This window comes from Empidonax traillii, unplaced genomic scaffold (assembly GCF_003031625.1).
Source record: "Empidonax traillii isolate 1590-97213 ecotype Southwest subspecies unplaced genomic scaffold, ASM303162v1 scaffold34:size3740991, whole genome shotgun sequence".
Classification (NCBI taxonomy): domain Eukaryota; kingdom Metazoa; phylum Chordata; class Aves; order Passeriformes; family Tyrannidae; genus Empidonax; species Empidonax traillii.
In genome coordinates this window covers 219,604-245,045 of record NW_020955227.1, presented here as the reverse complement: position 1 = coordinate 245,045, position 25,442 = coordinate 219,604, and the positions used below count along the sequence as shown (strand labels likewise).

Sequence of the window (25,442 nt, the reverse complement as noted above, 5' to 3'; positions counted from 1 at the left end):
TTATGAAAAGCTTCGAAGATGACTGCCAACTTATTATTAATAATCTTCTTGGGAGTGGAAGTTGCAAGCAGTTAGCGGCAGGCAGCCCAGCAGCCACCAGCCCCTGCTAGGATTTCTTCTGCACTAACAAATCCAGATTTTCAGGTGTGTTTTTATAGAACAACATTCTTGTTTTCCCTTTTTTTTTTTTTTTGTGAAAGTTTTTCCCTCTACCCTTAACAAAAAAAAAAAAAAAAAACCCTCATCAAATTTGCCTTTCTCAAAACACTGAACATTCCCTTTCTCATCTACCTAAACCTGATGTTGAGTTACTGTCCCCCAGAGGCTTTCAGCAGCTCAGTTCTGATGTATCCCTGCACTTTGTAGCTCACTGCCTTCTTAGAGTGTAATCAAACATCAAGCTAAGTAGCAAATAAATCTCCCGATCTCATAAGCTGCACAGCAAGATCATGTAAATGCAAATGAAGGGCTTGATTTCAAGCTGTCGCGGGGGGGAAGGAGGGAAAAATGCTGGGCCTTGTCACTGCAATCACTTCACTCTGCAAGTGCAGTAAATCTGCAATAATAATAGTAATGGCAGCGTGACGGGGAGGCTTTACTGTACAAGGGGGTGTCATGAAAAGGGGAACAGAAGGTGGGAGGGAGGCAGGGCCTGGCAGGATGAAAATGGACCGGCGCAGAGTTTGCAGGTGGCCACGGGGCAGAGCCAGAGAGGAGGGGATGGGGCAGCCCCAGCGTTCCCTCCCAGTGAAGGGCTGCAGAGGCAGGGATTAAAAATCCACGCCTGTCTCTCGCTGGAGCTCTGCACAAACACGTCTCCAACCTCTCTCAGTCTCAGCCGTCTTCAGAAAATTGATGCAATGTGTGTCACTGGGCCATAAACACCAGGGGATGGAACACAAATATGTCTTGCAACAAAACCTTTCAGGTTTTGTTGCAAGACATATTTGTGTTCCATCCCCAAACCTGAAGGGTTTTGTGCTTCCTTACACCTTTACAATGCATCCACTTCTCACAAACAGACCCCTTCTCTTCCTTGGCGGCAAAACATCTTCCAACACTCAGATACAAACCCAGGGCTCAAGAAATCAGAAACCGCTCAGCAAAGGTCAGGGATATCCTGATACACCCAACACCTCTTGCTTTTCAGCCAGCCAAGGTATCCCCAGCGATCAGACACCCCCCAACACCGTGCTGGGGCTGGTCTGAGCATGGCACCCTCCAAACCCAGTCCAGACACACCCCTGGTTCAACCACGAAAATCATCGTGTCCAAAGGGAAAGGATGGATCAGCCAAGTCCTTAAAGACAGTTGGAGTGAGCAAACAAAAGCCTCAGTGCACATCTCCTGCGGCCCTGGGAGGAGGTGTTATCCCTGCTGGGTGCTCTGGGAATGCTTCAGGAAAAAGTCTAGAGCTGTCCTTTCCAAGCAGGCTGGATAAACAGCATTTAGGATGCTGGATTTTCCCCTCACTGAGGTCGTAAAGGGAGAAAACTTGCAGAAGGTACCCAGAGAAAATTAGGACCGCCTGGGATGCAGAGAGAGACGGTTTTAATTAGAGCCAAGAGGTGGGAAATAAGGCAGAGAAATGACATCTTAATGAGGTTTAATGAAGTTGTCTGCTGATGGGCACAGCTGTCAGACAGATCTGTATTCCAGCCAAGCAGCTTTGTGACAACCTAAACCTGAACACAGGGAACGGTGCTGGGGCTGGGGGAGAAAAAAAGGACCTTCTGCATCAACTTTGGCTCACTCTCCCCACTGCTTTATGACAGAGCACACCTATAATGCCCCAGGACAAACAAATGAAACCAGCCCACGAGCTGGAAACAGCATCTTGTTAATTTATGAATGAGAAAGGCTGTAATCTTGGATTACACCAAGCAAGATTCATTCCTGCTACATCCTTCCCCTTCTTTTGTAGGTAAAAGATGTTGGCAGGCAACCAGAGTCCTCTGAGTTCGTTGATTTTGATTCAGGCACAGATTCTCTCCATGTTCAACATATTGGACCAGATTTTTTTTTTAATTAATTATCCAGCACCTTCAGCTTTATTTATTCAGTGCAAAGTGACTGTAAAATGCCACCTGATCATAAAAGGAACCAGCATGCACTCATTTTGTGATGGAGTAAACACCCAACTGTGTTGCCTTCAGGTGCTCGACAAAAGGGACTCTTTAAAGCCCGTAATTTCTTTCATTCTCCACAGTTCTGCATTCGAGGGTCTGGAAGCAGCTTTGCCACAGGTTACAAACCTCTCTCCTTTCCTGCAGTCTCACAGCAATTTTCTCCCATCTGCCACACCTTCACCATCATTGCAGATTTCTGACCTCACTTAACTGCTCCGGTCTCAGAACGTGCTCCCTGGAAAAAGCCTTTTCTCACGGCTCTGAGGAACGTTACACCCTTTCCCTCGTACACCAGTGACAACCACTCTAAAAATAGCTGTAAATACAGGAGAAATAGATCAGCAATGAAAGCCACTTCATCATCCCTGGCAGAGGTTTGTGTGCTGTGCGTGAGCTCCCGACTCACACGCAGCGGGCACATATGGCTCAGCACTGCCGGGGTGGCATTTCACTCGTGGCAGCACTAAAAACCCACTCACTGCCCTCGTGCTCGGTGCTGGACACACCTGCAAAGGGGCAGTCCCTTCCTCTGCCACTGGCAGCTCGGGAAATGCAGCCATATCATGCACAGGTTGCGTCAGGGTGGCTTTCAAAGAGGTCTGTGGGCAGCGAAGGATCTGTCCTTTTGCACAGGGCAAGGAGCCTCCTGGGGGTTTTGAGCCTACCAAAGGGTCTCAGCAAGTCCACAAAACTCATCTTCTGGTGAACTTGTGCTCCTGAGAGTCATGGGGATACCACACCTGCTTTGTAGCGACACAAATATGTGGATTTAACCGGAACAAGATGAAGCACCTCCCTCTCAGACCTGAGAAGTAAGATCCCGGATTTACCTGAAAGAATCACTGTACTGGTGTGCAGACCCAGTGATCCCAAACTGGCAAAGCAGGCAGCCAGCTTGCCACACTCTGCAGAGGAGCAGACCTGTTGTCACCACATGATCAAGGCACCCCCATCTCCCCCCTGGACACACTGGTGAGGATCCCAGTGCCACAGCCACCGTGTGCTGTTAGGGCTTGTGGAGCTACACATAGATACAGCAGCTGAGAAACCCCAAACTGAGTGCACAGAGAAATGTCTCCAGATGAAAAAGTTTGAGAAATTAAGAGCAAATTCTAAAGAGCTCAACACAGAACCCTCTGGAAAGGTGCCTGTTTTGGGCAGGGGTTATTAACCCTCACTCTCCAGGCAAAACTGGCTCAGTGAGAGTTTTGCCTGAGCTGAGGGTGATGCAGAAGAGCATGTTGGAAAGCAGCCAGCAGAGTACAGGAGAGCCATGGCTGCTTTGAGGCCCTGGCCAGGGTCTGCACTGGGAGCAGATGTAAATTTGGATTTGGATGATGTTCCTACATAGGCAGCTCCAGTAAGCTGGGTCCCTTATCCCTGCTGTACAGCCTCAGCCTGCCAGAGTGGGAAGCTGGAGGTGGTTCATTTGCAGTCTCTTTTCACTTGGTCTACATTTGATTCAGCACCTCCTAATCCACAGAGTGCTCACTCTGGAGTGTAATAATGGTCACCTCAATGTTGGTGTTCAGGGAGAAGCACTAGAACAGTATTTCAGCACTTTCGTTCTCCCAACAAGACCTGACAACACCTACAACATCCCAGCTCCTCTAACACCCTTCCCATGGAAAATAACCTGTCCCAAAGCGTGCACACCATGCCCTCAGGGCTCCTGGGGACTTGTTTCCTGACCCTGCTCCAGCTTTCCCTCGCAGGGATGCACAGCCCGAAGCTGCTGCCAGGATCCCACCCCTTCCCTTCCCTCCTCCACAGCCTCCCTTTCAAGCAGCACTAAGGTTTCAAGACACACACACCCTGCAGTGACTTCACCATGGAGATGGGAGGGGAGAGACAAAAGGGTGAGGGGAGGTCAGTTAATCCCACAGACACCACCAGGCTGGCACACACATGGGCTGGGGAAGAGTTCATTTTAAAACTAAACAGAAATGAGGTTATTGAGCTCAAGTTCTCTTCTATGCTATAAACCCCAGGCTCTGCTGTCCCTTCTTCATCCCCCTTATCCTCCTCCTGCAACATGCCTTGTGTCTTGATCCAGGCAGGACAAGCCATGTGATGGTGCCTGGGGAAGTTTATGTCAGTTTTCTAGGAGGATGCACAACTTGGAAATTAAAGAAAGTAAAGACTAGCTCCAGTCTCCCCAGCAGACACTAGAGCTGGGCACCCCAGCCAATGGAGAGATTAACCAAACAAGAATATTTCAAGTCTGTATATATTGAGTCAGGACCCCTATTTCCAGCAAGACTGGGTTGCTTTATAACTCAACTACAAACTTGTGTGGAATTCAGCATCCTTTAGGCTTCAGTTGCCTTTTGCACTGTGCTTGTGCAGTGAGATTCAAACCCCTGTCAAGCGGAGCCACAGCCACTTCTGGTACTTGTGGCCATGTTCTGTTATGAACTTTCACTTTCAGGGGCTTTATCTTATCAGAAAAGCTCTTCATGCTTCTCTTTTAACTTCACTTTTCTGCAGCATGAAGTGGGGAAGCCTCTGAGAAACTGCTACCCCCTGCCAGGCCTTGACTTTACCTATGGGATGTACGTGCACAAGAGAGATGGAGGAGTTGCTGAAGGTATGACACTGCCACTAAAACACAGACCTGCAACAAAGTCCTCATGCTAAGCATGGACTTTCCTCCCCTTCCCAGGGCTCCTCAACACTTCTCATCAGGCTGGAGGTGCACAACTCCAACATTTACCCACTTTCATTACTGCCACACAAACTGCTTGGTGACCAGTACAGTTTCTCTCTCATATTGGAAACTTTTGGAGGCTCATACAGAGCCCAGGCAGGGAGGGGTGGGGCTCTTGCAAAGGGTGATAACACCTGGCCACTGTCAGAACTATGTTAGAGCTCCTACTTTGAGCTCTCAGGGACAATTTCCCTGTGAGATCAGGCCTCCTGAGCAAGCCAGGGTGGAGGTGTCCCCATGTGAAATGAAGTTCACTGCACGGTGAAACCGTGACAAAACACATCCTGGCCACACAGGGCCCTCCTGCACGGTGCACAAACATCAGCCTGCCTTCCCAAACAGGAGCTAACTGAGATGCCTCTCACATTTCCTTCCATCTCCAGCCATAGGCCACTGGGATGAGGCAAAGCCCAGGAACATAAAGAACAAAAAGAAGATCATGCCCCGGGACTTCCTGACCATGAACCCCGGGGCTGTCGATGCCGGCTGTACCACGGCCCGGGAGTTCGGGCTCTACTACAAGTTCATGGACATTCGGCGCAAAGATGAGAACAGATTCCTCACGGGATGGGTTTCCAAAATCCCTGCAGACATGACTTTTGGCAGGCCAGCACGGTAAGGAGGACTCGGGGCCCTTCTCAGAATGAATTTAATTTATCCCTTCCTCCCCTCACATCCACATCTCTCCCATATCCCAGCTAGCACAGTCCCCAAACACAAGTTCCTGAAGCTGGATATGCTGCTGGGTCATAGATCACTTCTGGGGAGTAATGGATAGGGTTAAAAGTTAAAGGAGAATAAGAATTACAGAGGGAGACACAGCTGCTGCCTCCCAGATGAAACATGGTCAGGATGCCCCACAAAGCTTCCCTAAACACTGATAACCACCTGTTATTGGAGGCTGCACTGGGAGAGGGGTTGGGCATATCCCCCCTCCCTCCCCTTTTCACATGACAACTTCCATGTCTGATTACACCTCTGCCTGATAACCAACTACCTAAATCTACCATATGTGCCATAACTCTGCCATTAAGGACTTGGAACCTCTTAAAGACATGTTCAATGCCAACCCTGTAAATTAGAGGAATACGGAGAGTTGTAAGCCAGAAAAATGGCTTCCCAGGGTCAGAAAATCAGAGCAACAGCATTGCCACCTGTCTGCACTCACTGAAATGCTCTGGTGGAGTTCTGATCAGTTCAACTGAACTTGTTAGTTCATCACCCTGCATGGGGCAGAAACTGGTAGTGGAGCAGAACAGAGGCAAAGAAAGTTTTCACTGCTCTCTTCTGATTCCTTGGGCTTCCTCCCAAGGGCTGGAGGGGAGCTGGTACAAGCTGACCCTCCAGCAGCCCCTCCAGAAGGGCATAATCCTGCCCATCCACCCCTTGCAATGCAGGAGGATGTTTAAGGCTTCACTCAGGGGCAGCTGGAGAGCACAGCAGGCTGAAAGAGCCAGTGGACTCCAGCACAAACCAGCGCTCAGAGGCTCTGAAAGTCCTGCTTCTGGCTGGAGCACAGAGGCTTTTTCTTGCTCTGTGCAGGTCTGGACCAGACATTAGGTTTCATTTTAAGAGCTAGATAATAATCACTACCAGAAAAATAACAGCCACAAATCCTAGAGAAAAGACATGATGAACGGCCCCGTGTATTTTACGTGATAGTAAATGGCCTTTGCATATGCAAATTGAATGGATTTTAAAATGGTATTTAATGACAATTTTCGTAGCAGACATTAACATTAATTGCATCAAAATGAAAATGTAGCATTAGCTTGCTGTTAGCTGCAAATGCCCCAGCCATAAAGCTTTATCTTTATCAGTATCAGCCCTCACCGATGTGACAGGGCTGCTCTGCAAATTGCAGGCAAAAGGGCTTTTATGTTGCAAAAGTATCCCCCAATGCAGACCAAAATCAACATCAATTTTGCTTTATTTCTTCATAAACGGAGGTTAAGTGGCTGCCTGTAAGAAGCCTGGGCATGTTTCAAAAGTTTTAAGGAAAATCTGCAGACCCCACAACAGCAGAAGTAGAGTGAGAAAGGGCTTTTAATTTAAAGTTATTATTGTACAACTTGCCTGCTCCTTAATAGCTACCTTTTATGCAGACTGATTGTATTTATCCCTTTACTTTAAAAGCACGTTATAGATAAAATCAAATTACTGGGATTACCAAGGAGTTGTTACAGCCATTTTGGTAAAAGTGGGAGTTTAACACACTTTTCCATGACTGGCAATTTAAAGATACCAGCTTGGGTGAGCACTCCCCAACCCATAACGGCTCCCCAGGTTCAGCAAGACCTGTCTTGCTCAAAATGACTTGGTTGCCAATGGATTTCAGTTGGGTTTGGACTCTGAACTCTGTAGGACTGTGTTCTTAGTGCTGCTGACTGGGAAGGCACTTCCAGCTGAGGCACGTGCCTGTCTGGGGGCAGAAGAAAGAAATGGTGGCATGTGGTGTCTTTCCATGACTCCAAGCACTCCATGCCTGTTAGAAATAACAGCTTGGATAAACTTCAGGGGTGCAGTGAAGTTTTCCAGCACGAACAGAGCCTGCCTGTCATTCCCCAGCCCTCAGCACAGACAACATGGCCAAGAAGGGCAAAGGTGCTTTCCCATCACACTGGAAGCAGCTGGAGACACCCTTCCTGATGCCAGTGGTGCTCTGGGACAGCCCCAGAACACCAGTGCAAACCCTCCCAGTCTGCACCCACAGCCCTGTTGCAGCTCCCACACGCAGTGGGGAGTGCAGGGGCTGGGCTGCCCCCCTGGGAACAGCAGCACAGGGCTCAGAACCCAAATAACTCAGCAGCTGCCACAGGAAGGTGTCTGTGCTCAGGGGGTGATGCACAAGGGGCTTCTCAAATCCTGCCAACTTATCTCCAGCCCTTGCTCAGCCCCAGGCTCAGGCTGGGCTGCTAAAGGCTTCTGTCTCCTAAAGACACCAAGGTCAGGAGTTCTCCCCAGGCTCACATGCACGAGCTCTCCTGGATCATCCCGAACAGAAAGGAGCACAAATGCTGCCGTTGCTATTAGGGCCTTATTAATCACGGGCTGGCCCTGCTGCTCCCCCCAGCACAGCAGAGCACTCGTGCCTGGGCTCTCCCCTCGTGGTGGACGTGTGCTGCATGGAGCATTTCACCAGGCAGCCTCAGACAGAGTGGGCTTTCTGAAGCTTTGAGGCCTCTTTCCTTTCTTTTCCTGGGATATTTACCTTCAAAGGTCACCCATATCCCTTCTATTAATTCCCTGTGGGCATCTTCCAGGGGAGAGAAGCAGCTCTGCTTTTTGCTGATTCCCCCCCTCCCCATTCTCTCCCTCCCTTTTCCCAGAGTAATGTTTGCTACGAATCATGTGGCCAGCTTTGTTGTGAGAGTCATAAAAAGGACATTTTTCATCTCTCCTTTTTCCTGCTCTCGTTCCCTTCTCTCTCTCAGTATCAGACAGAGATTTATTCCTTCCCTGATGCCTGTGGCATTCGGAGCTGGGAGGGGTCAGGGGAGGCACTGATGGGACGATAATAGATAATGCAGTGGTTCCCCAGGGTCTTGTCCAGCTCCGGAGCCGATCCATCAGCAGGCAGTGCTCGTGCCAAGGTCAGCGGTAACGAGGATGTGGTGGGGTCCCAGCCTCCCCCAAGGGGCATCCTCCAGTCAGCCTCCCCCAGTTCACACTCCAGCTTCTGATCTCTACAAGAGCTGCCTCGTGCAGGCCACAATTTGCAGGAGAGCACATGGCCACCGAGTGCAGGCGCTGGGCTAACAACACACAAGCGGGTCCACAGGTTTACCTTCCAAGGAAAATGCCCATCATTGGCAACCCCTCCCCTCCAGGAGCTAAACCCCATCCCCAGGCTCTGTGCATGACATTACAGAGCTGGAAGATGTGTGTAGATGAGGGTTGCTGTCCTCCTGGCCCTAAATCCCAGGTCCGTTCATCCAAAATAACCCTCCCAACCCAGCGCTACGGGCAGGTTATTCAACCCCCATACTCTGCAATAACGACCTTGTTTTACAAGGGGGAGGATGGAGGGCACTCTGAGGGCTGGGGTTTGATCACAGTGGAGACCTAAAGACACAGAGGGTCTGTGAAGACTTCCAAGATCTTCACTGGTGTCAATACAGCCTGTTATTCAAGGTGCATTTGGAAACCCCACTCAATGTTCAGACTCACATTTATCCTCCTGACCACCTTTTCTGATTGAATTTCACTGGGCACTGAAATTGGCCAACATTAAATGATCAGGCTTTGGAACTAGAAGTAATCACAAAGATGTGGTTGCTGTCTATAGCCACATTTTAGATTATATTGATTTGTGCAAGGTCATACGAGGAGTTTGATGCCAAAACAACACCAGCACACAGTTGGTACCCCGAGCACAAGTTCTCTCCCCAGGAGCAAGCAGAGTGCACCCTCAGCATGAACACACTGCCCAGCACTGCCAGGGCTGCTTTGAGAGAAAAGCTTTCATTCATCTCTTAGTAAGTTCCCTAATTCTGCCCACTGTGTCCCAGAACCTATTCCTGGACACAAGGACTGCACAGACGTGCCACTCTCTGCCATCCTGCACCTGGACCTCCTTCCAACCCTGCATGGCCATAACCCTGCCTCCCACGTGCTGCCATCCACTTGGCAGTTGGCCTGTAGGTTGGGCTGACCTTGGGTGTGCTGGCAGGATTTCCCTGGCACTCTGTCATCCCCCTGGCTCCTGCCGGGTCCCCCCCACCGTCTGCCTTCGCTTCAATTGTCCCTTTCCCGAATTTCGCATCCCATTTTCCTTCTATCTTCCATCTCCTCCCTCCATTCCACCTCCCAGTCTCTTAAAAATGGTCTTAATCCTTTGGCAGCTGCTTTCACCACGTTCCTGCAGCAAACTCACCTCTCTAAAGCATTTGGTCATTGCAACCTCTCTTCGAATTGTTACAGTTGGCCAAGGGCATCAATTATCTAATACCTCCTCTTTAATTTGTATCATTTGCAATTGTCCTAATCTTTCACCTCCCCCAAAAAGGAAGGTTTCAGAGCTCATGGCTCTGCTTAGCAAGTGGTCTTTCCAAAAGGTGCTGAGGTATTTCCAGCATCTCTTGCGCACACAGAATGCACTGGTAGCTTTATTTTTGAGACACTTAGAGAACATTTCAGGTCATTATTATCTGGCCCTGGAAAAAAAGCTAATCTAGATATAGACCAACTGCAGAGGGTGTTCCTGGAAAGAACCCACCAGGAAAAGCTGGACAGGCAAGAAAGTTTAATATCACAGCAAGCCCACGTTTGACCCACGAGCACAAGAAGCCAAACAAAGGCCATTAAAAACCTAAGGATTAGGGCAAACAAAAGTTTCAGAAGAAGAAATATCTGAGCACTGACAAAACAAGTTGTAAAAATGTAACACAGTGACTGGAATCACTGTCAGGATGGCAGTGCCAGAGAAACGCAACCAAGTTAAAAAACACAGGACTTCCATCAGCTCGGGTAATTACACATCCTATCCACTGCCACAGTGAAAGGCACTTTGTGTCTCTGCCACCATTCTCCCATTGCTAAGATAAGAATTTCTATTTCAAGATTAGTTTTCTTCCACTGGAAACGTTCCAGGCTGGGTATGTGCTCTCATCACCACCGCAGAGCTCCCAGCCCCATCCACCTGCATCTTGCTGCCTCGTGCCCCAGCGGCTGCAGCTTCTGGTTGGGCAGAAAAACCTGTTACGCCTTTCAAAAACTCCTGGGTGCCCCGTGAAGACGCTGATTCTCCCCCAGTGTAGTTATTTACTGCAGTTCTAACAGTTTCTGACTACTTCAGGTTCACAGCTTAAGAGAAAATAAACAGGTGAGTCATGGTTTGGCATAAGGTTTGGGTCCTGCACGTCGGCCACAGAGCTGGGAAAAAAAAAGATCTAAAGAACAGAGATTTAGATCCCTTATTACCACTTTACACTGAATAGGAAAGTAATTTACTCTCTCACACAGACTGGCTGTTGTCTGTGGGTTTATCTCCATTGATCACAGCTGGCTGAAAAAATCCTTCCAAAACTTTTACCACCTAAAACTACTTCTTGCCACAAGTGGATTTTTTCCTTTACCAACTTCGGCTTTTGCCGCCTGTGCAATGAAAACCTGGGTCGGGGGGGGATAACCATGGAATCCTTCTTGTGAAAGCAAAGCTTTTCAGCCCTCATTGACATCCTCTCCTTTCACACAAAGTCATGTTCCCACCCATCCAGAGAGATTCAAGCATGGGATGGAGGTCAAGGGGAAGACCTTGCTCTTTGATTTATTTTGCTCAGCATTGGAGGGTTTATTTTTCTTGGTTTTTCACTCATTTGGATCTTTTGCATTTGTTGGTGGCTGCAGACTGAGCACTGTTCACTCTCAGCCACGGATTGAGACCCCAGGCAGAACAGCCCTATCCCTGAATCCCATCCCACTTTTCTCAGAAAGGAACAGCAGATTTTCAGTCTGAAGACAAATATCTTGAAGACAAACCTAAATAATCTTCGACTGAGTCAACCCAAGGGTATCTCCACCCCCAAAAATCAGTGCTAACACACAAATTTCAGCTTGTAAGGCCAGTTATTTAAAGGGTAAGAGCTGGCTTGGTATCTTCACTGCAAGACACACCTTTCCATGTGTGCATTTAGGACTGTTGCAAGTAAACATCTCACTCGGCCTGGGAGGGAACAGTAAAGCAAATTGGTGCTCTTGTATCCATGTGTACTCCTAAGTACAGCTCTGAGCATCTGATAAATCTTTTAAAGTGCATGTTTACAATGGATTTTATTCTTTTTACTGTTCTATACATACGAGCCCTCGGAGCAAAATAACAGATCCTCTGACACTTAGAAGAAGCCACTGCCTCATTGGCTGCCCACGGTGAAATAATTTATATTGTTATTTCCTCGCCCAAATTACAAGGATTGTAAAGAAGCTTCGGAAATTCCGAGTAATCAGAGCCTTGGCCAGCACAGATCCCGCAGCTGCCACACGGGTGGAAGACCCACCGTTACAGCCGAGAGTTTTGCCAGCCCAAAGACTGCAAAAAAAAAAATTGGTCCCTGAGTGTTCTCTACCAATTTTTCTCTTGTTATTTTCTTCAGTGGTTAATGGAAAGTGAGGACAAGTGGAGATCATTTGAAAATAATCTTTTGGGCCTCTCCATGGGTTTATTGTCAGGACCTATTTAGAGGACCATAAAGCTGGAAGGGGCCTATAACTTCACTGTGTAGTCCACAAGCTTCTTAGGAAAATGAAGAGCCTTTAGACTCACACCCGGCATGTTTTGCCTCCTCTCCCTCTCCTCACAAACACACCCACCCACGTGCGTGCGGGGACTTCAGAGCCACTAATTGAATTCACCCCTGCGAAAGCGCTAACAAATTGTAAGTGACCTTTTACACAAATTTCAAAGTCAAGGATTCGCCCCTAACTGCACATCCCTCTCCTGCCATTCACCCTTATGCAAAACCCACAAACAATTAAAAGAAATAATGAAGAGCCCAGCGGCCCTGTTTCCTAATTAGCTGCAGGAGGCAGTGCTGGGGAGAGTGGCTAAGTGCTGCAATTACCGCCTCCCTCCTCGCAGCCCTTGTTAGAGGAGACAGGTCCACCGGCCAAAGGGGAACAATTAAGGCGAGGCAGAGCCAGGCACTTTGCAGGGGGATGCCGGGGCCGTGCCGGCTCTCGCACAAGGGCCAGGAGCTGTAATCACACCCCTGCTTCCTGCTGGGCTACACAGAGACAAATTAGTGGCAGATAGATTGCTACCTCCAGCCCAACGAGGGAGGAAGGGAGACAATATCGCAGGACAAGGGAGCTGTAAGCAGAATCTTCCTGCCTCACTCCTTGTGAGTACCCCAAGGCCCTGAGCAGAGTCGCAGACCCCCCAGTTGTGCTTTATTTGCTGTAGATAATCTGTCCAAGAGATGCCGGACACCAAACTGCTTCCCAATAAGAAACTAGTTAGACTTGATCTTGGAGGCCTTTTCCAACCCTAATGATTCCATAAGACAGGTGGGAACTGCCTCTGCTGGCCTGTCCAGGAGCCACGGGGAGATCTCGACACGGACACTGCTATCACAGGACAAATCCTCCCCTGCACGAGCTACACAAGAAAGGAATAAAAACGTGGTGCCCCTGCAGCTGCCTCCCCTGGGGACTGAAGACCCCAAAGACACATCCTGGCTGTGCAGCAAAAGCACCTCTGAGATGGAAGGACACCAGCAAGGACTAAACCCCCCCTGAAAACCCCCTTAACCTTTCGAGAAGGGGTTAAAGTTTCGGGATAGGCAGCGGTGCGGCAACTCGGTTTTAACATCTCCACCTTTGCAGACAAATTCCATCCATCCATTATGCGATTTATCTGTCGCATAAAGCACCTTCGCAGGGCCAGATCCTGCAGCCTGGAAAGCTGCCGCTGAAATCGGAGCGGTGTTTTTTTCGGCACAGCCCAAACAGCTGCGCGGCCGCCGGGGAGCCGCTGCCTGCGCACATGTCCTCGTGTCCTCTGCTCCCCGCCCCAGCAGCGGGGGGAAAGCGCTGCAGGAGCCTCCTGCCCTGGCTGGAGAGCCACCCAGAAAATCCCAGGGCTGGAGTCTCCACTGGAATGTTTACAAGCCCCTCTGATTTTGAGTTACACGGGAAGGAAGCGGTCGCAAATCAAGTGTTTTTTTTGCGCTTTTACAGCACAACTTCACAATCAAATTGATTGCGCCATTCAAGCTGGTATAAACCTCCTTCCCGAGCAAAGTCCTTTGTATCTGCTTTTGCCAAGTACCCTTCTTTTTTTTTTTTTTTTATCAGTTGATATATAAACCTTTGAAAACAAGTTTGAGGGGAGACTGACAACCTTGAAACCTCAAGAGCAGCATGGCATTGACGGGTGCTACTCCCTGAGCCGAGCATTATAGACAGATTTTAATTTCATTTTAACAAAATAGCTGTCTCCAGTGGAAGAAGCATCAAGAGCTAAATGAGGACCCGTCTTGAGCTGAATCACGTTGAACAGACCTCGGCACTGTCATTGATTTTCTGGGAAGAAAAAAAACGCCTCTGGCTACTAAACCAAATTAGTAGTCACTGATGACCAATTATTTTGCCCCACTGTGAACGGAGAGGCGTACTAAAATTCCAGTTTGTCAGACCCAAGGCTCTCTTCTCAAACACCTTTCAACAAGCGTGTACCAAAAATCCCTCAGATGGTTCTGACGCCTTCCTGTTTTCGGCAACTTCTCCTTCTCCAAAGTTTTAATGAGCTGCCGCTCCGAGGATGGCCTGCCAGAAAGTGAGCCCTTCCCAGGATGGTGGAGCACTTTTTGGCATGGCACCAATCACAGCTGTCAGAATTTATACACACATACACAGAAAAGTGTCAGCCTAATGTTTGCAAATTATAATTACCATTTCTCTTGCATGTCCCTGGTGCCTTCATTTTAGATAAATCCCAGCTCTGAGGTATCAGCTGCAAAGCACTGAAGGCTCCTATTGAATAGAATAGATTTAACTAGTTTGTAGCTCATTTAAGGCCTACACTGTTTTATTTTAATATTGTTAATACTTTATTATACTTTTTAACATTGTTTTCACAGTAAAATAGCCTATTAGGAGGCTGCAGCTTCTTCTTCCAGGAGATTTCTGGCAGACTGGCATTCCACATTGTATAACCAAGTTAGCAGGTGCTTGTCATTTCAGTTGAAAATAGGTCTGTACCCTGACTCTTGAAAGTAAATTAGAGAGATTCTATTAAAGAGACAGCAACTGTTTCAGGGATAATAGTTTTGAAAATGTGCACAGATAAATTTTAAAATATTTAGGAAATGTCAACATTAGAAGTGGCTCCAACTATTTGACTATAAAAGGAAGCAGCCGAGGATTTTTTTTCTTCTACAATTATAAATAATTTGTTACATCCTATCAGAACTTCTTTGCCTTTCCTTTCTGTGGCAGGGTGCTTGTGCCAAAACAAGGAGATCTGAGTTACTCTGGATGAGATGGATTTTAATCTGCAACAAGCATTTTCAGCGGATGCTTCCCCTGCTCTCCCCCCAGCAAAATCCTCCCAGTTCAGGAGTGACGTCTGGGCAGGGTGACAGAAGGAAACGGAGCACACAGGCCGTTCATTCCTGTCCTTAAGTAACACCGAGGCAAGGGGACATTTTCCCAAAGGCCAAATAAGCTGCAGATAAGGACTGTCACCCTGCCAAGTGTCACCAATATCGGGGCCAAACTCCCCGTGCACTCCACGAGATCAGGGTTTGCCCTACAAAGGAAAAGCTGCCTCACTGGAATTCCTCCAGTAAAGCTCAGTCAGAGTGTGTTACCTGCCATCCCCTGCTCTTCCCCCTCTCCCTCAGTATTTCTCTCAAAAGGAGGCAGGAAAAGCCAGATGAAGCCTCGTGTCCTGCAGCCCCAGCAGAGCTTAACGTGGCTAACTGAGCACACGAGTCATTCCCACCGATTTCAGAGGCAGTCCATGCGTGTATCATTCCAGGCAGGGCTCTATACTTTGCTGGATCAGGACTTAAATGCGATTAATCACACGGCAGGGAAGGATCTCTGAAGAGCATCAACCCAAATGTGTCCTTTCAAGCATTTACTCACAAGCCAGCTGTGGACTAATCAGTCACCAACTGGCTGGTCCACTGGAGATGGTAAAAGTCACCTCCATGGAGATGTGAAAACCCATTCAACTTCCACAACAATCAATAATCAAAGACTACAAAGGCTCAGTGCTTTCCTGCATCCCTCCCTGCTATTCCTGCACCCCAGGAAGGCTCCTGCCTTGGAGAGCAAAAAGGGCCATGAGGAAAGAAGCTCACGCGCAACGCCCACCACGCGTCAGGAATACCAACATTCACACCACACAGTGAGACTGGAGACCCCACACAGGCAATAAGACAACTTGACCACAGGTTCACCACGTCTTTTAACCTTTCTAAATGTTTTGCCCAGCTCTGATCGGGGTGAAGCGCCAAACTGGAAGGGAAGGAGGGGGAAGAAGAGGGGACAAAGGGTAAACGTCAGCGTCGCCTTCGGCACCGGGAGTCTCCAGATAACTGGAGCAGCAGAGCTGATTTGTAAGCAAAGGCTTGAAAAGCCCTGCAGCATGTGATCTATGAAACAGGAGGTCTGCAGAAGGATGTCTCCTCTGATATGAATGCCCCCTTGGGATGGATATCGCTGGATTGCACATCTAGTATCATTAGAAAACACGACCATAGATTAGGCTGTTTTGAAGCATGTGGTGTGCAATAATTAAGTAATAAAAGTCACCACAGGGGTGAAGAAACAAGAAACAGAAGAGTTACTATTTGCATACGCGCTGCTGGTGCCCTCTGTGATCATCAAGGATTCTCCAGGCTGCTAAAAGCTGGCGGCTGTCAATTTTGGACCCACTCCTGCCAAGAGCCACAAAGCACCAGCTCACTCCGTGGCGCATGAGCTCTTGGCAGAAAAAGACCTTCTGGTGGAGCTGGTGGCCCAGAAGCAGCCCAGAAGTTATCCCAAATCCCCAGGGCCTTGCAGTTAGTCCGGAGAGGCAGGGAAAGCACCGTCCCTGTTACGGGAGCTGCAGCTGAAGGCACTGCAGGCCACGGGTGGGAGCTCCACAGTCATCAGCACTGCTGAGATCAGAGAAGTCCCTCCTCAGCAAGGTGTACAAGGACAAGGACCAATAAAACTCGAGATCCAACTCCTCCATCACCTTCAGGTGTTTTCTTCTGGGGGAAGAGAAGAACAGCAGGGCCACAGCAATAACTGATTCGCTGTCCTCAAGGTGGGAGTCCTGCTGCTGCCACTGCCAGCTCTGCCTCCCACGCTGGCTGATGAAGTTAAAGTATCCTCACTTGCAAGGAGCAAGGCTCAACAATTTCAGGCTGCAACTCTGCCACAAGCTGGTCAGGTTAATGCCAGCTCAGAGCAGCTGAATGGGACGCTGGCCAACAAGCTACTGCCTTTTTTTTCCTGTTTTTCTAGAAGCACAATCATCTGCAGCTCCTCTCCACTGCTGTCTCCCCCTTGCTCCTTGCACACTCCCTGTCTGTGCAGCTCAGGAACTAGACCAGGGCTCAGCATTTCAGCTCTCCTTTCTGCTGCAGACACCTGACCATCTGCATTGGGTCCATTTTTATCCCTGTTCAGATTGCTTAGGCCAGCACTTACTCCTCTCACCCAATCCATCATCGCATCTGTTTGCAGCCTTTAGTGCAAACATTAGAGAGATTGTGATAGCAAAAGCAGTGTCATTTTAGCAAAACACACTTTGCACCCGGTGGTTTTTCCACTGGAGGGGATCCAGCCAGAGCTGCTCCTCCGAGCTCCAGGGTGGCAATGCAAGTGCAAGGCTTCATTCCTGTTCTCAGCAGTCACACATTCCAGGAGCAGAGATGTGAACCAGAATGGGGAGGTAAAGAGAGGCATTGCCCCTGGAGATTATATTGTTGTCTTTTCCGTGTTTTCCAGGCCTTCCACTCCCATTTATGACATCATCCAACACAGATACAAGGAGATGTGGATGGAGCGCCAGAGAGCCCGGACAAGACTCCAGATAATCGAAAAGAAAAAGGTGATAATACTCCAGCAATGCTTCCCCTTGCTGTGCTCTGCACTGCTACTGGGCAGAACCCCCCACTGCCCTGCCCCTCCATGGATGGGGAGGGCCCTCAGCTGGGAAAACATCCTCCCTGACTACTAAAAGGCTGATGAAGCCTGACAAAAGTGAACATCCCTGTGCCAGGAGCCCCTTGGGCTGTCCTTTGGGCAGCGTCAGCTCTGCTCAGGCTACCTGGGACAGTGGCCACAACAAGGGGACAGCCAGTAGATGATGGAAGGGCCAGCCCTGCCCCTGGCATGGTGTGGTTGATGGCAGCACCCACAGCAGTCATGGGAGTTGTAATCCTGGGTTGTTAAACACACCAACATTGTAATATCATTTAAAAGCAGCCAATGACTGTTTTATTAGTTAATGGCTCAAAGAAGAGTCAAGCTAATATGGTAATGACCAATTTCAATGGGCTTACTGCCATCACAAACTATGCTTTATAGTTGAAGTGCAGGAAAACAGTGTCCTTAATTAGCAGCTCCTTTATGAATACACCAGCCTGGGATGTTGGAAAGTGCATCCCTCCTTTATCTGTTAATGACTGATGTTTTTAGTCACTAAGTTCTCTCCATCAAGTTCCCAAAGCCTGCAGCCACCAATTACTGAGCTAAGGGACACAAACCTGCATCCTAGAGCACAGAGCAGACTGATTCCCCAGGGTTTCATGCAGTGACCAAAACATTCACCTGGTACCTGCACTGGCTTGTGCTGGGACTATCAAGCACCGTGAGCTGCAATTAATCAGAGAGTAGCACGCACCAGGCCAGCCAGCAAACCCCACCGTGGTGGGGGTGGTGGCAGTGACTTCCCCAGCTGGTGGTGAGCCATTGCTGCAGCTCAGGGCACGGGGCTTCCTGCAGGAAGTGGTCATCTCCCTGGGATGCTGCATAAAGCAGACACTGAGAGTTGACAGCTCCTCATGTTTTCCCCATCATTATGTTTGAACTACCAGGATCAGCTGCACAGGCACGACAAACCACCCAGATCAGGCACTTGTGGTCACCAGGCCGAAGTGACTTTTAGCCTTGCCCACCCCAGTGTCACTGCACTGGGTGACACCAGGCTGCTGCTGTGGCTGTGCAGCTGTTTGAGCTCGTTGTTGTTTCCCTTTGGTTTCAGCTGGACCAGGTGCGTGGAAATCGCACCACGTACCTGCGCACTCACAAACCCCCGCCCAAGGAGGAGTCCTTCTGGCACCCAGCCCGCTTTGAGAAGGTATGGAACACTGGGACACCCCACCACGACCCACCCCCCCTGCCTAAAGGTGACTTTTCTGGGCTCTACAAGCACTTGAGTGAGCTCAGGGAAACCTTCCAACCCACATGTCCCAAGAGGACACCGTGAGGCTCTTAGCTCAGAGCTTGCTGACACCCAGACCTTAAAATAGTCCCAGATGTGTTCAAACATCAGCCCCCCTTTGGACTTCAAGTGGGATTGATTTTTTTGGCCAGGCATAAGCCCTGGAAGAGAGGCAGCAGTTGTCCAGATAACTTATTTTCTAACTTGTGTGCACTTTCACACACGATGAGATGAGAAGCATCTTTTTACAGATCACTGGTAGAACAGGGGTGGTCTTTGTTCTCTGCTGGTGTTCCCACAACAGCCCTACACAAGCAGGACAGTCACACCTGCATTTTGCTACCCTGCCATTTCATCAGCTCTCACCACAACTAATTCAAACTACACCAGATGTTTCAAGAGGCTTTCCCACCCAACAATGAGAGCTTTCCAGAAAACCTGCACTCTTGATACCTCTCTAAACTGCCTGATTGACAATATTTATCCTGAGATTAAGCAAAGGGTCTGGCCAGGTTGTAGATGTGCATGACACTTCCTTTAATTGATCCAAATAAGTGCCAAGGTGAAGATTTCTTGTTCCAGCACTGGGATCTAAACATCTCCCTGAATTCATCTGTGCAACCTGCTGTGCTCTGGGGTGCTTGTTTGAGTCCTGTTACCTTCACTTGTGGTGTAAATCACAGGCAAACTTCAAGTGAAGAGCTAAGGGGCATTTTAGGAAGGAAGGGGAAAGAACTGGGCAAGTGGAATAGAAAGGAGACACCAGAAAATGAAAGCACTGAAACCCTGCAGGGAGTTTACATGCCCAAAATCATACCTGGCATTGATAGATACAACTGCAAAGAACCTCTGAGCTCTCCACCCCAGCCCTTGCTCTGATGGGATTATTTTTTTTTTCTTGCCACGCTGCCGATTTTTAAACCGCGCTTTAAAACGACCGAGAAGCCTTCTGACTTCCTGAAGCTGATTTACTTGTACAAGTTGGGGGAGTTTTGCCCAAGAAATGTGTTTTGCAGCACCTTGATGTATTCCTCTTCTGTCCTGTCTCAGACTGTCCGATTAGCATATGTCAGTAATCATTTATCCCCACTGCCTGTCAGCTCAGAGCTGCTGCTGCGGCGAGTGTCAGGGAGAGAACATGACCGATCGCTGTTAAACAGATTGTGGAAGTCACACGAGATACTGGGGCAAGCCTCCTCTTTAGAGCTCCTCTCACCCCAGACCTTTCCATCACTGTTCATTTTTCAGCCTGTGTTCTGCTTCGTGCTTCGCCTTTTTGTTTCATCCGTGGCTGTGCTTGGGTGGGTTCCTCCCACAGCCACAGCTCTCAAACCTCGGGCTCTTTTCTTCTCGCTGCCTTTCTCCTTGCTCTCCTCTTCCCTGTCTTCACAGGAGCAGCATCCAGGGAGGAGGGACAGCTCATTTTGGAAGGCATCTGCAGGTTTTCTGTATTCCTCCTTTCTCATTACATTAGCCTGGAAGGTTTGCCTTTCCCCAGCTGCAGATCTAACAGGCACAGCCCACATCAGAACTTGGATCAGGGAATTTTGTTACTCGCTTGACTTTCAGTGCGTGGTTTCCTCCATGGAAAAATAACTTCATTCATCCATAAATGCTTCCCCATATAAAAGCAGCAACAACCCAGAGAAAGTTGATTCTCAAAGACACTTAATGACCTCCAAACAGGTATTTAACTACCACTGTAGAGGTGGGTTCTACAAAGGTGGTAGAATGGTCTTCAAAGCAGACAGTCCTAACCCTTCAACCAAACCCAGGAACTCCAGTAGTCAAAGTGAGTCCCTTCTTTACAAAGGTGACAATAGACCAAAACAGTCTTTAATCCATGTAACACCCTCATCCTACTGTACAAAAAGAGTATGAAAAGCAACCACTAAGATATCACTTTACAGAAAGCTTGTTAGGAACCCCCCTGCAGGGTCATCTTCAATAGATCATGTTTCTCAGAGCCCCATCCAACCTTGAATGTTTCCAAGGATAGAAGTGACATTGTCCTGCTCTGGCAAGCACAGAAAACTGTCATGACCAGGGAAAAACTCCAAACCCTGGACAAGAATATTCAGAGACTCCATTGCCCTGAGCACAGCCCCACTTGGAACTTTATTTCCATGTGACCCGAGGCTGGTGTGAGGTGCAGGAGTGTGATGTTCTCAAGGCACTTGTCCTCCTTGTCACATCATCTGGTGTCATGCCATGTGAGATTTTGTTCCTTTGGATCCAGAAAAATCAACAAGGAAGATTTTTCTACTCCCATCCTGACCCTTTACAAATTGCTGCAGAAACTGGGCATGGATGTCACTACTCGTTCTTAAACTGGATTTTCTACTCAGCCCAAGACTCTGTCCTTGCTAGAGCTTGCCCAGGAAGTGGAAGAGAGCGAAACAAAGGAGCTTTTCCCTCCCCACTAATTGCCTCTGCTTGCTCCCTGCATTGCCAGAGCTGCATGGCATTACATAGCCATTCAGTCAGTAAAGTACAGACAAATTGACTATATTTTCAATTGGATTTAGGTTTCAGCCCCACTGCTTTAGAATAATGGCCCACACTGTTAAGCTAACCAGGTGATTCACAGGCTCTCCCACACTGGGTGATCACTCCCCTTCCGCTCTGCAGGAACAACCTGTGGTCTCCTGGGCCCCCCAGCTCACCAAGACAGACAAGTCACAGTCATCTCCTGATGGGCAGTTCATTAGGGAAAGTATTGTAGTGGGGTTTTTTTAATATATATATATTGTCTAAAAAAAACAACCAAATTAACTCCTTACTACTCTCAGCAAGATGCTTCTACTGCCCTCCTCTTCCCCAGTCAGGCCCCAAAGCAAAGAGCCTCTGCCTTGCTCTGCCTGCAGTGACATGATTCCTGGGCTCAGGTTTTGCCAGCATGGGCAGGGGCACCTTCCACTAGCCCAGGTTGCTCCAAACCCCTTCCAACCTGGCCTTGAACACTTCCAGGGATGGGGCATCCACAGCTTCTCTGGGCAACCTGTGCCAGGGCCTCCCCACCCTCACAGTAAACAATTTTTTCCTCATATCTACTCTAAACCTACTCTTTCAAATTTGAACCCATTTCCCCTTGTCCTGTCACTACATGTCCTGTAAACAGTCTTGCCCCATCTTTCCTGCAACTTCCCTTACTGGTACTGGAAGGCTGCAATCAGGTCACCCCAAAGCTTTCTCTTTCCCAGTTCTCTCAGCCTTAAATACGCCTGTTCCCCACATTCATGGGGTGTGTCCCATCCCTGTGTCACTCCTCACTCGCTGGCTCAGGCAGAACAGCATCCTTGGTGTCAACCAAACTGGAAAGGATGTTACTGCCAAAATGCAGCATCCCCACAGCCATGGCTGTATCAGCCTGGGGTGAGGCTTCAGCCACCTCCATCTGCACATTTGATAGTCAGTGCCTGTATTGGGTCTGGCTGAGCTGGAATTCGTTTCCCCAGTGCGGCTTGGCTGGGAAGGGGAGGGATCGAGGGGCTGGGTGGGCACTCGGTGTCCAGCCAAGGTCAACACACTCCACTACCCAAACCAGTATGGCAGTGCTGGCCACTCTGGATAGATTTCCAGGGCTCTATCAAGTGAATCCAGAAGGATTCAGGTATCCACACCTCCCACAGCAGCGCTGAAGGACAGAACCCACCCGCGTGTCAAAACACCTCCGTGCACCGAGTCACCGACACACCAGGGCTTCTCCTTTGCTCCTTAGGGAACTGCAGCTCGCACAGACACTGAGGGGGCTCCTTTCCTTGACCAAACAGGGGGGGAGGGGAGAAAATGCAGCAACTTTGGCCACCACTTTCGTCACCAGCGCCGCCTTCCCGAGCAGATGAAACGCGCGGCGCTGGGTGCGCGCCATGAATAAGCGATAAGCCATTGACGAGCAAGTGTTCGGGTACCTTGGCAAAAGACTTAATTTGCAACCTGGCACAAAATCAAAGGCTCTGTCAGCGGCTGAGCGGCTCTCCCGCGTCTGCCTCGCGTTACCTGGGAAAGCTCTGTCAGGTAAATTTCCACTGAAAGTAATTAGAGGAATCCCCACCGTACAAACTTTGCGACAAAAAAAAAAAAAAAAAAAAAAAAAAAAAAAAAAAAAAAAAAAAAAAAAAAAAAAAAAAAAGAAAAAAAAAATTCTGGGCTCCGGAATTTGATTCTCACCAGGGATCCCATATCTGCTCGCAGCCTGAGCCTCCCTCGGAATTAACAGCGGAGGTTGAACACGTACACACAAAAGTGTTCTGCATTTCTTTTTAATGCCTTACCTCTATTTTTGTCTATAGAGCTGAACTGACAAGCACAGCTCATGTAATCTTGCAGCTGTTGTCAGAAAAGCCATAGATTCTTAAATAACCCAGGCTTGATGCACACAGCGCAGGGTGGGCTGGCTGTTCAGGTACAGTTTTGGTCCTCCTGGCTTGGAGGGCAGAAAAAAACTTCATGGACTTTTGAGTATTGTTGTAACTTGTCTCCTGGGGCCAAAGTAGTGCTTTAAAAAATAAAGTTCCTTCCGCCATAGTAGCAGATCAGATCTCCCTTCAGCTGGGATTTTGGCTGACTAAAAAAAAAAAAAAAAAATTAAAATCGGTGTCACCTGGTGGCTGTTCAGTGGCCCAGGTGACATGAGTTGGTGGGTCCCATCCCTGCAGTGACAACACAAAGCAGCATCACTGGCTTGCAGCAGGCACAGTGCAGAAAGAGCACAACACCCTTCAGGGTTCCAAATGGGCAGCAGAGACTCAGGCCTGACTGGGATCCCTGCACATCTCCTCTGGGACCAGAGCAGAGATGTCACCTCCCACACCACAGCCATTCCATGACCAACTGCAGGCTCTGGGCCCCTCTCACCATCATGACATTTCCTTGCACATTCTGGAGGTTTTCTTGTTTTGCCTGATGGCTGAAGCTTCCAGCAATACAGTTGCTCAAATCACAGCAAAGCATCTTTATGGACCAGCCTTTCCCAGTATCCTTTGTGCCCTCTCCATTCCACCCTAGTGCTGCCCTCTGCTATGGAACTGTTTCGGGTTTGAAGAGACCTTTAAGGGACATCTGGTGCAACCCCCCTGCAGGGTCATCTCCAAGAGATCATGTTTCTCAGAGCCTCATCCAACCTGACCTTGAAAGTTTCCAGGGATAGATCATCCACCACCTCTCTGGGCAACCTGTGCCAACATTTCAACACATTGTAAAAAAAACCCCAAATTTCTTACATCTCACCTAAATCAACCCTCTCTTAGTTAAAACCATCACCTGCCTTGCTCAGCCCTTCCTTGTGGCTCCCTGACAGTAACCCATCATCCCTCTGCTCTGCCATTTTCCTCTCCTGATTGACACGACCAAACACCCCCCTCCTTGTGCAGCCTTACAGCCTGGACCCTCTCCAGGGCAGGCTCCACCTACATCCAAGCCCCAAACATCCAAAGGCAGCACAGGGAACTCTTGGCATCCAATTCCCATTGCTGTAATGCAGATAGATATTCCCCTGTGAAGGGAGAGATTTTGGGGGGCTCACAGCTTCGTGGCTTGTAGCAGAGTAAAACCACACACACAGTGTTGGGTTACAGGTGAGCACCTACCATTGCTTTCAGTGCTACCTACTTCCTACACAGACCCACAGAAGCACTTCTTAAATGGATTTGGGATTTCATTCGTGGACCTGTTCTGACTTCTGCAGAGATGCTATTTATCAACAGACAACTTTAAGTAAAACTCTTGCCTGGCATGAAAAGGGTCAGGATTCAGATCTCAAGCACACGAGGTCAGTGTGAGAGCTGCCAGCTCTGGTCTGACCCCAAAACACCAGGGGCACACACCAGGTTACAGCTCCAGTAGGTTAATTCTCCTTTCCTCATACTATTGCCCAGACCGACTGACCAGTGAACTCCAGCAAATATCTGTGGACATTATTTTCAGGAAGAGAAAAAAAAAAAAAAAAATCCCAAATCTCCATGGGACGTTAAAATACAGCAGCCAAAAATCGCTGAGCACTGTTTGAAACCTTCCTGGCCTTGAAGCAAATGAGGATCATTTAGCCCAGGCTCCCTTGTCCTGCATTCCCCTCTGTTCTTAGAAAGGTGGGGAGAGGAAAAATCAACCCCATTCATTAGGCCAGTTAAGCGTGCCAGTGGCAGGAAAAGCCACAGCATTTGTAACCCTAATAATCCAACACTCACCTCTGAGCACAGCTCATCTTGGACAGAATAACGTCTGTTTTAAAAGTACCTGCCTCTCTCTAACTTGTCATGGCATTTGTTGACAACCCTATTGAAAGGCGCTCTCGATGCGGCTGTGAAGGATCTTTCAGCACCTCTTTCTCTTTCCTAGACAGGTTTTGAAAGGGAGGGGAGGAAAAGAAAAAAGCCATCAATACAGGGGGAAAAAGGCATCAGCAGCCAACATCGGCTGATGAAGCGCCTCACCTGGGCCCCCAGCACACCGCCTCCAATTAAATCAAAATGGTTTGTTTTTAATGGTCTTTTACACTGACAAGTGGGCTATCATTCCAGGCCTAGAGAGCTGTCAGGGAGCCGAGGCAAATCCTCCGTTGATAATGCCCAATGCTTCCAATTAGGAGCCGAGGCCGCTCCTGGCGCACTAACGATTCCCCAGCCTCCCCCAAGGCCCCTTCGGCGTTGGCTGTTTCGTCTTCCCTCTTCCTCCGCCGCAAATTACTGACACAAAACGGAGGCGCCCCGGTGCCTCC

The 25,442-nt window shown here is 48.8% G+C and overlaps 1 protein-coding gene across 1 annotated transcript in view; it reads left to right on the top strand.

The window, feature by feature from the left end:
• The window catches only part of CFAP77 (cilia and flagella associated protein 77), a 57,152-nt gene that overhangs the window by 28,926 nt on the left and 2,784 nt on the right, over positions 1-25,442 (top strand). Inside the window, exons 2-5 of the mRNA XM_027911629.1 lie at positions 4,620-4,719; positions 5,223-5,454; positions 17,290-17,392; positions 18,548-18,643. Of these exons, the coding sequence (XP_027767430.1) occupies positions 4,620-4,719; positions 5,223-5,454; positions 17,290-17,392; positions 18,548-18,643 (531 nt within the window). The remainder of the gene's footprint in view (positions 1-4,619; positions 4,720-5,222; positions 5,455-17,289; positions 17,393-18,547; positions 18,644-25,442) is intronic.